Source organism: Leptinotarsa decemlineata, unplaced genomic scaffold (assembly GCF_025532065.1).
Source record: "Leptinotarsa decemlineata unplaced genomic scaffold, Ldec_3_MD MMD2_tig00001719_RagTag_RagTag, whole genome shotgun sequence".
Taxonomy (NCBI): Eukaryota; Metazoa; Arthropoda; class Insecta; order Coleoptera; family Chrysomelidae; genus Leptinotarsa; species Leptinotarsa decemlineata.
This window is the reverse complement of record NW_027412569.1, coordinates 12,982,346-12,998,887: the sequence shown is the minus strand read 5'-3', so window position 1 is coordinate 12,998,887 and position 16,542 is coordinate 12,982,346. Positions and strand designations below refer to the sequence as shown.

At 36.2% G+C, this 16,542-nt stretch overlaps 1 protein-coding gene across 4 annotated transcripts in view; it reads right to left on the bottom strand.

The window, feature by feature from the left end:
* Positions 1-16,542, bottom strand: part of sowah (ankyrin repeat domain family member sosondowah) — a 164,375-nt gene that overhangs the window by 114,980 nt on the left and 32,853 nt on the right. For 3 of the 4 annotated variants that reach the window (XM_074176543.1, XM_074176545.1, XM_074176546.1), the window contains exon 5: positions 7,413-7,517. In XM_074176543.1, coding sequence (XP_074032644.1) covers positions 7,413-7,517 — 105 coding nt within the window. Of the gene's footprint in view, positions 1-5,262; positions 5,661-7,412; positions 7,518-16,542 lie in introns of those variants that run through there. The other variant, XM_074176547.1, reaches the window with a different exon arrangement.

The window sequence follows — 16,542 nt, the reverse complement described above, 5'->3', positions numbered from 1 at the left end:
ATATGCTTATTTATTAAACACCGTTACCGTTAGAATATTATGTTTTTTGAAGAAGGTTCTACAGAAGTCTCTTGGTTTAGGTTTCCTACATACCTTATTGCTCTTTTCTGTAAAATAAGTAGACTTTTGAATAAAGTTGGACTGCATGTTCCCCAAAACGGTATTCCGTAGCGTAATAGAGAATCTATGAGTGCATAGTACGCCATATATGCAGCCCTGAACCCCAACTCTTTATAAATCACTCTAACCGCATAACAGTCAGAGGAGAAATTGCTAGTGAGTTATTTAACATAATCCACAAACTTCAAATTCTGGTCAATAAACACTCCTAGAAAATTGGTGTTAATTTTAGGTTCCAGTGATCTGTCTGCAAAAAAAAGTTTGTTGATTGAGCATCTAAATGATAATAAATTTATTTTAGTTAAGTTAAAAGATGAAATGTTTATATCACACCAACTTTTAACTTTTTTCAAGTCGGCAGAGATTATTTAGTGCAACTCACAAGGGTTTTTGTTATTCCAAATTATGGTAGAGTCAACTGCAAATAAGGTGAACTTCCTAGAAATATTGAGCATGGTGAGGTCATTAATATGTGATAAGAAAAGAATGGGACCTAACACAGAACCTTGTGGAACTCCAGAATCAATTTCCTTTTTTTTGAAAGCTGAGATTCGCCAAAGTACCTCAATGTTCTTATGACAATTATCGTTTTTTTAAGCTGGACATAGTTTGTTTTCGAAGTTTGTTAAAGACAATGGAGCAGTATGCCTTGGAACCAAATCATTTCTGAAAATAACCCTCCGATAGTGAAATATTCAATAGTCTATGAAACATTTTCTCTGACTCTACTACTTTACGCGAGTGAATGTTATTTGTTTGGAGCAGTTTGGTTTCAGGTTTGAGATGTTTGCAATTGATGCGTTCAAGAAGTTCATTAAGATCGTGCTGACACCAATAAAAATTGCAAAAATTTGATAGTAGAGATCATTTGCAACTTTTTCTTTGTTGCCAATTTCTCTCACATGATGCTGTGCATGTTTGTGCAATAATATATGATGTGAAGCATTCAACAACTTGAAATAATTGACAGTATCGATTTGGCTGATTCTTTACTGAACTATATTCATTGTTTGTGAAAGGATTTTTTTAAAAGATGGCTAGATAGAAAGGTAGGTGAATAGATTAGAACTTTATGTCTTCAGAAGATCTGGGAAAATCTAAAAACCGAGGTCTACATAAACAAAGTCTGAGACAACAGCTAACTAAGTGAAGAACGAATTCTTGGAATATTTCTTCGTCAGCTATAGCTATATTTTCGCACATAAACGTTATGAAAAATCGTAACAAACACCATGAACAACTTCGTCCCTCTAGTGCCGCCCCCTGACATCCGGTGAATCCGAAATTCTAGTAACTACTTTGTTGAACAACCAAAACAAATTACGCTAGCCTACCCTCGAAAAATACCCCTCCGAACCCTCGTAAAACACCGCAAATATCGCTCCAGAACATATTTCACGATGCTACCTAAAATTAACAACATCCTGGACCCATTGATGGCAGCACAAAGGTGCCACGTGGTGCAAATAGTCAGTATCTCTTTAAGAGGCTGTCATTTCTACACATATTTTATTTACTTTAAAGATGTATCCAGCGGTGCAGTTTGGGATGCATTTAGCTGACCACGCCTTCAAAACAAACGGACGTCTCACGCCTCAACAAGGGTTCTCGGTCCATTGTTTTAAGGAAGAAAAACTTGGACCATCGATATCGATAGAATATGAACAGAGCCGGATTTTATGTAATGGAGAGTACCATTTTTCATCATCACAGCACTACAGTCCCATTTTTATTATCAAGAAATGAGGGAATATATATATATATATATATATATATATATATATATATATATATATATATATATATATATATATATATATATATATATATATATATATATATATATATATACCGGGTGTCCCACATTTTATGTGACAGGCAATATCTGGTTTGTTGAAGGAGATACACAAAAATGTTTCATACAAAAGTTTTAGGAGTTCATGAGAGCTATATTTTGATATAATTTTTAAATATACAGGGTATTTGGTGTAGGTGCTACAGACCAAAATTCCATTTTTTTAAATAGAACGCCCTGTATATCATTACATATTCAGATGCTACGTTAAATTCTGATATCATTTCATGTTTGGTTTTTGAAATTCGGTTACGGCGTTGTTGAGTTATTGCACTTTTCCTTAAATATAAAGTTTCAAAAAAACTTATTTACTCGTACACGAATTTTTTATTAAATTGAACTAGACTACTACTGAATACAAACCATTATTCTCACCTCTACGATACGATATCGATATCAGTTAAATATAATATTGAAATTCTTGAGAATGTGACTAACTTGAGGGTGAATTGCTTTATATTGCACAATTTCATCAAGTAGCTTATGCTTGTTGATGCCATAGTAACAAATGTTGTTGAATTGTATCTACTTGTCAGTTCGATTCAGTGATTCTTTGCAAAACAGTAACTGTGTTCTTTGTGCGAAAACTCCAGTATGCCTTTCGCGTTTAGTCCAAGTGATTGCATTGATATGTTATTAATTTTTGGGGAATGTCAGAAAAACTGCCGTCAAGCACAACGTCTATACCAAGAACGTTTTCCAGACAGACCCATTCCGTCACGAATGACTTTTTCGAGAGTTGTAGAAAAATTTCGAACTGGGTCATTTCCTTCTACTATAAAGCATCGTCATCATACGAGATCTGTTAGAACTGAAGATTTAGAGATCAATGTGTTGGCTTATATTATTATTCATCCACATGTTTCTATCCGTACTCTTGCAGAAGAAGTCGGTGTGAGTAAATCTAATGTACAGAGAATTATGAAAGAAAATAAATACCACCCATTCAAAATTCAGTTGGTACAATGTTTGAAACCCACGGACTTTGAACGACGACTTGAATTCATTGCTTGTATTCAGGTAATATTACATGAAAGTCCTAACATATTCAGTCAAATTTTGTGGAGCGATGAATCGCGATTCCACAATAATGGAGTTGTGAATCGACATAACAGTCACTATTGGTCTCAAGAAAATCCCCACTGGGTCCGCGAAAGTAATTTTCAAACTACTTGGGGTATTAATGTATGGTGTGGATTGTTCAATGGCCGCATCATAGGACCTTACTTTTTCAATGAAAATCTCAATGGATTGCGATATTTACATTTTCTAGAAAATGATTTGATCCAGTTGATGAAAGATATTCCCATAGCAGAACGACAAGGAATTTGGTGGCAACAAGATGGTGCTCCTCCTCACAATTCACAGGTTGTTACTGAATATCTGGATAGAACGTACCCAAACAGATGGATTGGTAATAAGGGTCCATTTCGGTGGCCGGCTCGTTCCCCAGATTTATCACCGCTTGATTTTTTCCTATGAGGTTATTTAAAAGATATTGTTTTCACTACTCCTCCTTTGAATGTGGATGATCTGAAAATGAAAATTCGACTAGCGTGCAGTGATATTACGCCTGATATTATAAGAGCGACTTGTACGAGAGAAGTGATTCGACGTTTCGAAGCCTGTATAATATCAAATGGGCATCACTTATTTCTAGGTACCTACCATTCTTATGAAATGATTTATCAAGATATATTATTTACATTGTTATTAATTAAAGATTTGTTTTCGAATACACCTCTTTCAATTTCGCAATTGTTTCATATTCAAAATGATTCCTGACTGAATTCCACAACTCAAAATTGAAACAATTACTTCGAACACCCAAAATTTTGACTAATTTTCATGTGATCTGATGCAGAGAGAATAATTGTATGAGATATTTAAAAAAATAATAGTCGTTCTCAAGACTTTACATTTTAAGCAATAACTCAACAACGCCGTAACCAAAACCAAACATGAAATGATATCAGAATTTAACGTAGCATCTGAATATGTAATGATATACAGGGCATTCTATTTTAAAAAATGGAATTTTGGTCTGTAGCACCTACACCAAACACCCTGTATATTTAAAAATTATATCAAAATATAGCTCTCATGAACTCCTAAAACTTTTGTATGAAACATTTTTGTGTATCTCCTTCAACAAACCAAATATTGCCTGTCACATAAAATGTGGGACACCCGGTATATAGATTATATAGAGTTTTTCAAAATCAAGGTTTTATTCATAGATTTATCTACATCAAGTCTTTCATATTGAATTCAGACTATAGTATATCCTTCAAGGCATACAGTCTCATCTTTTTCTTTGATCTCGAGCCGTTTCTGAGAATAGGAACGGTCTGGAGGATAACCAATCTCTATAATGTCTATCCTTGCCATTATTTGTATGCTCCTTCATTCTTTGCGAAATAATTCTCTACCCCTGACCAATATGAAGTTCTACTTCAACTATTTTCGAAAAAATCACTGGAGGTTACACGTATTTCCATGCAACACAAACAATATACGTTTATCTGAATGTTCTCTTCGTCATTTGTCAAATGACGTGAATTTGAAACAAGGATGATGAATGTTTCTATCGCAAATTTTGGGTTTAGGAGTTACGAAAACTTTCATGCTTGAAAAGCACGATTTTTAGCTCTTTCAATTACCTATATTGACTTACCCCTGACTCCCATTACCCTCGTAAAACACTACACTAATGAAAAGTGAATGAAGGTGAAAGAAGCGTGACACACTGTATAAATATACATTATTTATATTTTCACGGGTTCGAATTATATATCAGTCCGGGCCTGCCCACCGACAGGTAAGAGATAAGCGATTGATACGTCTCCACTTTGGTTATCTTCGTTACAATCGGACAAATCGTTTGTTTTCCTGGGTCTTGTCTAGACTACAATCAGCTCAAAGGTAGGAGTAAGAAATCCGAGAAGGCGCCGTATAATTTTCTGAAGAGCTCGTGTTTTTTAACAGTAAGAAGATCTTTTCCTTCCCGAGATTTGTAGATCACAACTGATTATATCATGAGAGTCACACTGTATAATCCTTAATGAGATACTTATGAGGACTGGTCAACTCCTTGCTTGAACTGTGGTACGGAATACATTGGTCAAACGTCAAGATTACTTAAAGACAGAATTAGTTAACATAGAAGTGATAGTAGATTACATCCTGAGAGATGTGCTCTCAGTAACCATGTGTCCAAAGAAGGTCATGAAATGGACTATAATTCAACAAAAATGTTATCAACTGAAAGAAACACATCTAAAAGATTGTTTTCAAAAATGTCATTTATTTTACAATCCAATAATTGCCTCAACAAAAGATCAGATATTGATCACCTCAGTGAAATATATGCCTTTTTATTAGATATTGTCATCTACATGAATTCCAAACCAAGAATAATTCTGGTTTTTCATTAATATAATTTTCATAAATTTCAAACATTTTCTCTTCAACAAAAAAAAAATCCAACCTTCCTAAGGCAGGGTTTTACTTTCATTTACAACACCTCTTCACTTGTTTTCTCCTAAACACCAATGAGGATGTTGTTCATTCAATTTAACATATTTGATTTTTGGGTTTTCTCCTCGAATTACTTACAGAACAGCAAATGACTCTGATCACACTTGCACCAAAATCAGTTCTCTTTTGTTCCATGGATTATCATCTACAAACACACCTTTTTCTAACTAAATTAAATGATAGCTGACAGTATCAATTGTTCTGTGTCTCTCTCTTTTGTTCTTCAACCTCATGGCATTTACCGGTAGCCCATAATTTTGAAACAATTAACGATATTTAGCAAATTTTAATGTAATATGCTTCTTTGTATCTTGTGAGGAGTGAACCTCTTTTATTTAGTGACTTTGTTTATTGTATTGACATGTTTCAATTTTTTTAATGTGACATCTTTTTCGACACGGCCAACCTCACTAACAGTAAGTGAAAAATATTCACAATGTCTTCCAATCGATAAAATCAGTGGCAACATGGCCGGCGATGATAAAGCAAAAAGTGCCGGTCCGAGAAATATCTGCAAATATTGCAAAAGTAACGTTGCTACAGCCTGTGCTAAATGTGTTTTGTGCGAAGGGGTGTATCATACTTCTAAGAATTCCTGAATTACCCGCCGTTGGGAAGAACAACTTGGTAAAATGCTGATCGCCGCCCTTTGAGGTTATGTCGGGCACTGACAAATGTGCACCCGCTCACCAGTGCAATGTTGATGTAAATGCCATTATTGCCGCTAAAGATGAAATCTTGAGGGCCAAAGAAGAGGTAATCTCAGAGCTTAAAGCTAAAGAAGCTCTTCTGTATAAAAATATCCAGCTATTGGAAGAAAACCTGGAAGATTTTAAGGCAAAAATCCAAGGATCTGGCAACGTTGAAATTCCACCTACCAATGTCCACCTACCACTGACGGTTGTGACAGGCATGTCAATAACGTCAAAGTTTCAATTTCAAATTCAAATAAAAATAAACAATCATCCACCAAAATTCCTGCCGTTTCAGTCCCGAAAGTCTCTGAAAAACAGGTCAGTTTGGGAATTTTACAGGCTAAAACAGCTAACAAGATAAGTGAGGTCAACAAAGCCTATAAGATTCTTGGTTTTGTTATTAGAAATACAAAAAACTTTAGAGATGTTGGGTGTATTTTAAAGTTATTTAATGCTCTAGTTAGACCTCATCTTGAGTATGCTTCTGTTATTTGGTCACCACAGGGAGAGACCAACGCAGATTTGATTGAAAAAGTTCAAAAAAGATTTCTTAGATATCTTTATGTCAAAATTTATGGCTGCTATCCCATTATGGTGTCTTACAGAAGCATGCTCAAGGAATTTAACATTATTACTTTACAGAGCAGACGTGCATTACAGGATGTTCTTTTTGTATACTATATAATTAATAATGTAAAGTACAAGGGATCATCTCTGGTCAACTATGTAAAATTGTTGGTGCCTAAGGTAAACCTGCGTAGACAGGACAAGAGAATATTCTTTATCGGCCTTTCTGATAACTCGCCAATCACCCGTATGCTAAATCATTGCAACATTTTAACTGAAAATAGCACCGTGGATTTTTTTACTAAAACAAATGCCAAAGAGATAAGGGCCTACTTTTTCTCACAGCCGGATTAATTTCTAGGTATTGGGTAACTTATTGGGTACTTGTATACATTTTAAAAATTGTGATAATTTATTTGATTTCTTTGTTGTTTCCTTTTATATTTACTGTTTTGTTTTATTTTAGTTAGTAGTTCTTAAGCTTATTTTGTTATTGTAGTTTTATCTCTCTTACTTTTAATTACAATTCAATATTGTGTTTGTAGGAGTAAAAAGTAAAAAGTGAAAATGAAGGTGAAATTCATGTAACAAGTTGTATGATTTGCGGTCATAATTTTCATCATAAAATTCGTTACCTTCTTATTGACGAGTCTGGGTTCCGAATTAGCCAACCGCAATAGCTCTTGGTAGTCACCCTTGCTAGCTGTTACATACCATTCCATGCACTTTTTCGGTTCCAGCTGTAACAAAATATAATTTCTTGAATTTAAACGGAAAAACAGTAGTTTTCGTAAGTGGGGGGAAACCCCGAAAGATACCATAGAAAAGCCATCTTTCGTATGGCTGATATATAAACGAAATTCTGTTCCATACTCTCCCCTACCAAAACTAGCTGTAGCTACCCAAATAGAGGGTTTTTTCACATTGAAAAACAGGGCGTGACTATTGAAATAGTTTGAAACTAAATCCAGAGTACATTCACATTTTTGTATTTATTCATTCGTCGCTTTGGTAGATATCACCAAACTGATATCATCTGCACAAGGAGTTACTGCAGAATATGGTATTTTCCTGTCTATATTATTGATATATACAGGGTGTCCCTGGACTTCCTCTTTTCCTCTCGGGAATGTATAGATGTGGTCAAAATATCACCAGTACTTCTCTCTCTCTCTCTCTCTCTCTATTTTGGATGGTCGGTGCTTCCTATCGTCAGGCGCATTCGACCAATGCTCCTCCTGTTGGTTAACAGGAGCTTCGTCGGGGGGCGCAGCGGTCTTGCACTAAGCAATGCTGCCACCCATTTTTTTTTAACTTTTTATAATAAAAAAACACTAGTTTTTTTTAACAAAAACAGTTTGATTATTTGAAGTCGCCTCCTACTTGGGAGACCTTTTGATAATTTTTCACATATATAGCCCCCTTTACGTGGTTATCCGAACCACCCCGGCCTGGATACCGGCGTGAATAAAGGGGGCCACTTATTCTTCACTTTTTTAGACACTTCACATTTTAGTTTTAATACGACACAACACAAAACGGAGCCCCATGATAGCACATGGCATCCGCGTACCTTCTTTGTGGACGGACGTTATCAGCACGTCCGTCCCCTACCACGGCCACCACGGAACTCCAACCAGTACTTCATATAACTTTTTTTCCTAAAATCCTTCGTTACCAAGTAACGGGCCCTCGAAGTTACAAAATGAAAAATGTTTTTCTTTGATAACTTTTCAAGTGAATATTCAAAATCATCCAAATTTTGGTAATTGACTAAACAAATGAATTCCTTCGATGAGCTTTCATGCAGGAGTCAGTTGTTTTGCTACAAAGTCAGGAACGGACTACCCCCGATGGTCCACACCCCAAAACTTTGAAATGACAGATATTTTTCAATATTTTTCAACAAATTAAGGTTACTTGGACAATTTTATGAATAAAAGTACTCGTGTGGAAAGTCGATCGGAGCAACGAGTCTTGATAAAAATGTAGTTTCACTCGACGACATCAAACCCGCTCGTCCACCATTATTTGAAATGAATAATTATCAAAGCAGAAATAATAATGATAACGTTAATTCAACAACATTTATCCTGAGATGTCTACCATTATTCGAAAATATTAGTTTTTAAGGAAAATGGAAATGATAGGTAAAATGTTCATAACGAATTTTTATAATGCAAACACGTTTAACTAACGAAACTCAAGAGCCTCAAGAGCAAACAGAAATGAAAAATCCTCTACAAAAACTGCTCGATATGACCACCTTCTCTCTCTATACATTTTCTTAGTCTGCGAAAACACCCTCTCTGTACTTGAAATAGCATTCCAGGGTCGTTTCGTATGGCTTCACAATGTAATGTTATTCTATTCAACAATGCATCTCTTGTGTGAATAGGTGTAGCGTAAACAAGGCTTTATAGATGCCCCCACAGAAAGAAATCCAATGGATTTAAATCCGGAGACCGCGATGGCCATGAATATGGCCCACCTCTACCAATCCATCTATTGTGGAAAATATGGTTTAGATGGTCACGCACAATCAAACTAAAATGAGGAGGACCGCCATCATGCATAAACCACATATCTCTTCGGGTTTGCAATGGAACATGTTCCAAAAGTCCATTCAAATCGTTCTGAATGAACTCCAAATAACGTTCTCCATTCAATCGGTCCTGTAGAACGAATGGTCCTATAGGATGGTTTCCTATGATACCAGCCCAAACATTTACGTTGAATTTCCGTTGGTGTTTGGTTTGCAATATCCCATGGGGATTTTCTTCGGCCCATATCCCGAGAGGAAAAGAGGAAGTCCAGGGACACCCTGTATAATAAAAATAAGAGTGGCCCATGTATAGATCCCTGGGGTACTACCAACTAGACCGATCTCATTTCTGTTGTTGAAATTGAATAAACATCACCTTTGTCAAATTTGACCCAGTTGCACTGCATTCTGTTTCTGAGAAAAGATGAAACCCATGAATGTGAATTTCCTTTTATTCCATAACGATCCAGAATATTTAATAGTTTGGTATGATTACCACAGTTGAAATCCCTGCTCAAGTCACAAAGAACTACAGGGGAACACTCGCCTGAGTCAAAAAATTCAATCAAGTCGTCGCAGGAAGATAGTAGTGCACTTTGAATTACTTTATCAGCTGCGATGGGAAGATGCCGTTTGAAATAGATTCACTAAAAAGGTTAGGAAGGTTCCTGAAGACCTCTTGTTCCTCATTTTACGACTGACGAGATCGAACAACTCGTTTTCAATGAATGGTTTCAAAAATAAAGTGTGTAGATAGAAATCTATGGAATTAGTCAGATTGTCTAGATGCTATACCTTCGGAATTTTCCCCTTCAGTGCTTGGAGTGGTCTCAATGAAAAAATTGTTCAATTCAGTCACAATCTTTGCAGGATCTTCTATCAACTCACCAATCTTTTGAATAACCATATCTCCTGATGAATGTTTAACTCCACTTTAGAGTTCAGATACAACATTCCATAAAACCTTCGAACTATTCTCAGACATTCGTATTCTCCCTTGATGATAGTTTCGTTTCGTTTCTCTCACCCAATTTATATGGTTTTTCTTGTTTTTTTTGTAGATATCAGCCAAAGAATGGGCATTTTTCTTGAGAAAGAACAATTACGAACGGATTGAAATAAAAAGTAGCTGTGACTGAACAAACTAAACTTGACAGGCAAGATTGCTTTTTAGATCAAACGGAATATAACGCGACACAAAAATGAAATCGAGGTGTTGAAATATAGAAAAATGTGGGAAAATCCTTTACGTCGCATTGTGTTTCATAACTCTTGATTCTAACTCGCCGGTTTACCTTCTTGGCCGGTCTATTTGTTTTTATTGCACATCAAAGTTCAGGTTTAATTGTCCATAAAAAAACTCTCTTGACACAAATAATATATTGTTCACTTAGCAGCGAGTAATAATTTATGTAAAAAGATAATTCTTCAAAATAGAAATCAGGCGTCACGAATATCCTTGGTCAATGTGTAGAATTTGATAAAGGCCGCCGTACGGAGATATTTACGTGGTCGCAATCCTTCGAACAAGACTTGGAATTCACTTTGTATGAAGCGAGTTTCATATACAAGGACAAATAAGCTTTCAAAGACATTTTTTAAGGAAGAGACACTGTTTGTCACTGATTTTTGGTTGCTTAGTCTCCCACAATCTGAAAAATTAACAAAGACTAATCTATAGATTGCCCATTTTCATCTGTCTAATATGAACTGTAATATCTCAGTAAGTACCTATTCGAATTATTAGAAATAAGCTCTATTTGCTTCAGCGCACTTTTGCCAACTTAATACAATTCGTAATGAAGAAAAGAGAATTGGGACTTTCTATGTTTTTACCACATTCATTTGTAACTGACGTTAACGCAGTTTCGTCCTATAACGACATTTTCAAACTTATACATTAAACCAGGAATCTCCAAACTTTGAAGCCTTCGGGCCATAATGATTTTTTTCAGTTGGTTCCAAGGGCCAATTTCTGCCCTTAACTATATTTCTAGACTAGGATAGTCGCAAAGTGCGTGACTTAAGCAAACTCACGCTTTTTTGCATTTCAATTATTATTGTGTATTGTGACACTTAACGACATCTAGTGGCGAGTAGTGGTACTATGTACTATCTTTTTCAGCTACCCGCTAGGTGGCATTAGGCGTAATTAAATATTTGGAATTACCGCGTTGGTTCGAGAAAGTTCTGGTTCTAGCTAGTGTATTCCGATCACCTCGAGATGGCAGTAATAATTGCATATAAAAAGGCTAGCGGCGCAACTGCGAGTTAGTCTGCGTAGGAAAGGCGAAGGAAGCGAAACTGTCTATTGTGAAATAAAGTAATACCCGTCAATAAAAGTATTTTCATTTGTTAGTACGGAAAAGAAGCGAAAAATCGACAGTGAATGCAGAACGTTCCAAGAAAAATGAAACTTTCAGTATTTTGTTATTGAGTTCAGTAAAAAGGCGCTATGTTTAATTTGTAATGAAACCGTATCTGTTCTCAAAGACTATAACATTTAACGACACTATGAATTGAAACATCTTCAAAGTTACTCCAAGTATACAGGAAGTTTGCGGAAGGGAAAATTTGAAGCTTTGAAACGCGGACTCAAATCGCACCAATCTTTGTTTACCAAAGCGAATACTGAACAAGAGTCTGCAACTCGCGCCAGCTTTCGTGTGGCTCTTGAAATCGGAAAACGTGGCAAACCATTCACCGATGGAGAAATGATAAAATAATGCTTGATTGCAGTAGCCGAAGAAATATTCCCCGAAAAGGTAAATTTATTTAAAAGTGTCAGTTTGTCAGCAAACACCGTGGCTCGGAGGGTGCAAGACATCACAGAAAATATATCATCTCAACTCTCTGACAAAAATGGACATCATGAGTGGTTTTCTCTAGCATTGGATGAGTCAACGGATGTGTCAGATACTGCTCAGGTGTTGATTTTTATTCGCGGAGTAGATAAAAGTTATGAAGTGTATGAAGAACTTCTTGATATTGATAGTATTCACGGCACGACAACTGGGGCAGATATTTTTAAGGGAGTTGAAAATGCCATTAATAAAAAGAACCTTCGATGAAGAAATTTGAAACAACTGATGGAGGCAAAAATATGTATGGTAAAAATAAAGGAGTGGTTGAACTTCTGTCAAAGGCTGTAGAAAATGATGGTGGTTCAAAACCATTAGTCTTACATTGTATCATTCATCAACAGTCCTTGTGCGGAAAATGTTTAGATATGTCTGAAGTTCTAAAACCAGTCACATCAGTTGTTAACTTCATCAGATCCACTGGGCTGAATCACCGATAATTCCTCGAGTTTATTCAACATATTGGAGAAAATGATTTACCATATCATACTGCCGTACGCTGGCTTAGTTGCGGAAAAGTCCTTAAGCGCTTTTTTGAACTTCGAGCAGAGATCGAAATTTTTTGAATTGAGAAGCAGCGCCCTTTTGCCGATTTAGAAAATAGTGAATGGATGTGGAAGTTAGCCATCTATGTCGATTTGACATATCATATGAATGAACTGATTTTGAGATTGCAAGGAAAAAATTAGCTTCTTCCTGATTTATACACCAATATCAAATTCTTCAGGCAGAAAATAATACATACTATTTCAATCGCAATTACGTAAAAAATGTTTCACACATTTTGAAACATGTGAAATATTCAGCCACACTACAGATACTGAATTTCCCGTCAATTTTGCAATCGAAAATTTGAGTGCTTTGAAGATAAATTTTGATACTCGTTTTTCAGATTTTGATGTCATTGCGAATGAAATTAAGCTTTTTAGAAATCCTTTTGATTCTGACTTTGAAACCCTGGCTCTGGAAGTCCAAATGGAAATTATTGATTTACGGTGCAGTGATATGCTTAAGAACAACTATCAAAATTCATCTTTGTTGGAATTTTATAAGTCTTCCACTGGAACAATTCGATAATTTACATAAATTTGCTCGTGTTTTCTGTTTTTGGTACTACGTACTTGTGTGAGAAAACGTTTTCCAAGATGAAGTACACAAAGAATGTTTACAGATCTCAATTAACCGATGAGCATCTTAAATCTCTTTTGATAATTGGTACAAGTAAAATTGATCCACAACTACAAAGTATTGTCGGTGGAAAATCACAATTACATAAATCTCATTAGTGTTTTTGTTTCACTGTGATTCATTTCAATTATTTGTTAGTTATTAATATGCTTAAACTTAGATACTTCAGTTAAGTTTTCTTTGACATCATTTCTGTCGTTAAGTTTTACCTTGCAAGTAAATATCATTGCGTGTTTTCTTCTTCAACTTATCACAGCAATAGTAACAATAATTAGGTAATCATTGGCTGTCGCGGGCCAGATTGATGACAGTAAATCATTGGCTGTCGCGGGCCGGATTGATGACACTGGCGGGCCGATTTGGCCCGCAGGCCGTAGTTTGGAGACCCCTGCAGTAAACTACATTAGCCCTTGTATAACACCACTATAGGTAATAATAGAGATACTTAGCTTGATTGAGTAGGTGCATTTTGTTTGCTACTTGAGGATTGTCAATTTTAATTTCTTGGAAACTCAGTAATCCGGGAATCCTAGAACTTTGGAATGAACGAGCGTCCAGAATCTGCTAGGAACTTTTGTAATGAAAGATCGTATGCTCATAAAATAGTTGACATAGGCTATTTTCATTTAGTTTCACATCAAAATATCTGAATTCTATTTCAGAGTTACGTTTAAAAACCTCTCGTATGAAGAATCATTCACCAGAACGTAACTGCACCGAATTCAACAAGTAGGCAACGACAACCATCCGACCGATTCAATTAATTTCTTTAATCCGCCAAGTCTAGATTACACCGAACCGATAAAAGAGTTACTACGATACAATTTATTACATCGAAAATAGTTTCTCTCCCTTCCTCCGAGCCATCGTCGTCTCCTTCAGCAGTCAGTGTAGCAAAAGTAATTACTGCTAGACATTTTAATATTTTAATTATGTGTACCGTACCGTACGAGATACCGATCGAAAACTAAATTAATACTAGTTATAATAATTCCGCAATTAATAATCGAGATACATATCTGGGATATTGTTTGTGTATGAGAAAGAGCTGATAACTACGGGCGAACCGTTAACTTTAGTTTTTCGGAACGAAAGATCGCCCAGTCGGGGACCTCCTCTGGTGCCATTTGAATTAATGAAAGTCGGGGAATTACTTGGGGGATTTAATAGGATTTAATATTGACTATCTGTCGATGATCTGTTATACTCTAGAAACAGACTCATGGCTAAGTATCAAATGGTTTGAAAATCTAGTCATTGAAGAAGCCCTCAGTCTGGTTGACGAAACCTTCATAGTATAGAACTATGGAAATACAGAATTAGCACATTTCCATCACTTCAAGAAAGGAGAAGGAAGTCCACAACGAATTGCCATTGCCATTCTTAGACGTATTGGTGAAGAGGAACCTTATACCGAAAAACCGCTCGCAAGGGACAATACATAAATCATGAATCCAACCACCATCAATCTACCAAAATAGGAATCATCAAGAATCTAGTGAATCATGCTTTCGGGCTCTGTAATTCGAAGTAAGGTCTTGAGAAGGAACTAGGCATCATATAAGTCTTATAAGGAGTCTTATAAAGAAGATGAGCCGTCACAACCATTGCTTCACCTTCCCTACCTCAGAGAATTGTCAGCAAGGATAAAGAGAATTTGGCCCAAGTACAGATCCGGAAACACCATCTGCAGCAGCCTCACGAGAATCAGGCCAAAAACGCGGACTGAGATTCCAAGAACTGCATTTACCGGATACCGTGTGAGTTTGGCAAATCCTATATCGAAGAGAAACCAGCACATCGGAACGAGCAGAGCATGTTTGGACTCATCAACATAAAGTGGTCCCAAGCTGAGATCATCCACAGAAAGGAACACTGGTTTAAGAGGAAGTTGAAAGAAGCTAAATATATGGTTGTCCAAGGACGCAGCCAAGCTAGCGTGGAGATACGCAACATGTGGAAACCTTTTATCAAGCGGAAAAACGTATAACTACCACTAAACCGGTGCAGAGAGAGGGAAGAGGAGATAACGTTCGAATGACATAAAAATGGCCATATCTTGGAGGTATAGTCCCGAAGATGATTATGGATACTAACAATCGAAACATCGTGAAGTAACTTGGTTCTCAAATCTTCTTGATTTTTTTATATTTTCATTCGTTTTGAATTTTTTGTTTTTTTATTACATTCATTGCTCAATATAATTGTTATTGTTAGCTACTCATAATTTTTAATTTCATTTGTTCTTTCGAAGATTTCAAATGAAATTATATTATGAATTTCACTAGTTCGGACTTCCATTGTCTACTATATAAAATGATTTGAAATCCCTGAAACAACTAAAAAAGAAGAATTGAGAATGAATAGCTGAAAATAACAATTATATTAAGCAAAATAAACCTGAAATGAAATAATAGTGAAATAAAATACAAGTAAAAATAGAACAATTGAATACATTAAAATGAAGAAATGAAAAAAGAAAATAAAAATAAAAAAATTGAAAGTGGAGAGATTCTAAGTCACGTTAGTTCACCAAAACGTCTTAGAATGGCAATTCGTTGGTGAAGAGGACCGACACTAAGTGGGAAATATCTGTATACCGAAAACCCACTCATACGGGACAGTATCTGAACCACGAATCCAACCACCATCAATCGACTAAAAGAGGAATCATCAAGACTCTATTAGACCGTGCTTTTGGGCTTTGTAATACGAAGGAAGGTGTCGAGAAGGAACTAGACATCATCAAAAATGATCTTCAACGGAATGGCTATTCCAAAGCGATGGTAGAAAAGATTTTGGCTTGAAGACAGCAGGAGCCTCGCAAGAAAGAGAAGCCGTCACAACCAGTGCTTGCACTGGTTGCAGATAAGGATAAGAAGGTTGCGGAGAGGATAAGAAGAATTGGTTCCAAGTACAACATAAGAACCTGCTTCAGATCCGGTAACACTATCCGTAGCAGCCTCACGAAAACCAGGCCACCAAACGCGGACTGCGATTCCAAGAATTGCAGTTATTGGATACCCTGTGAGTGCGGAAAATCCTATATTGGTGAAACTAAGAGGCCATTGAATGTTCGCATTGCCGAGCACAAGAAACACACACAGCGAGGGGAAACCAGTAAATCAGGAATAGCAGACCATGTTTGGACCCATCAACACAACATCGAGT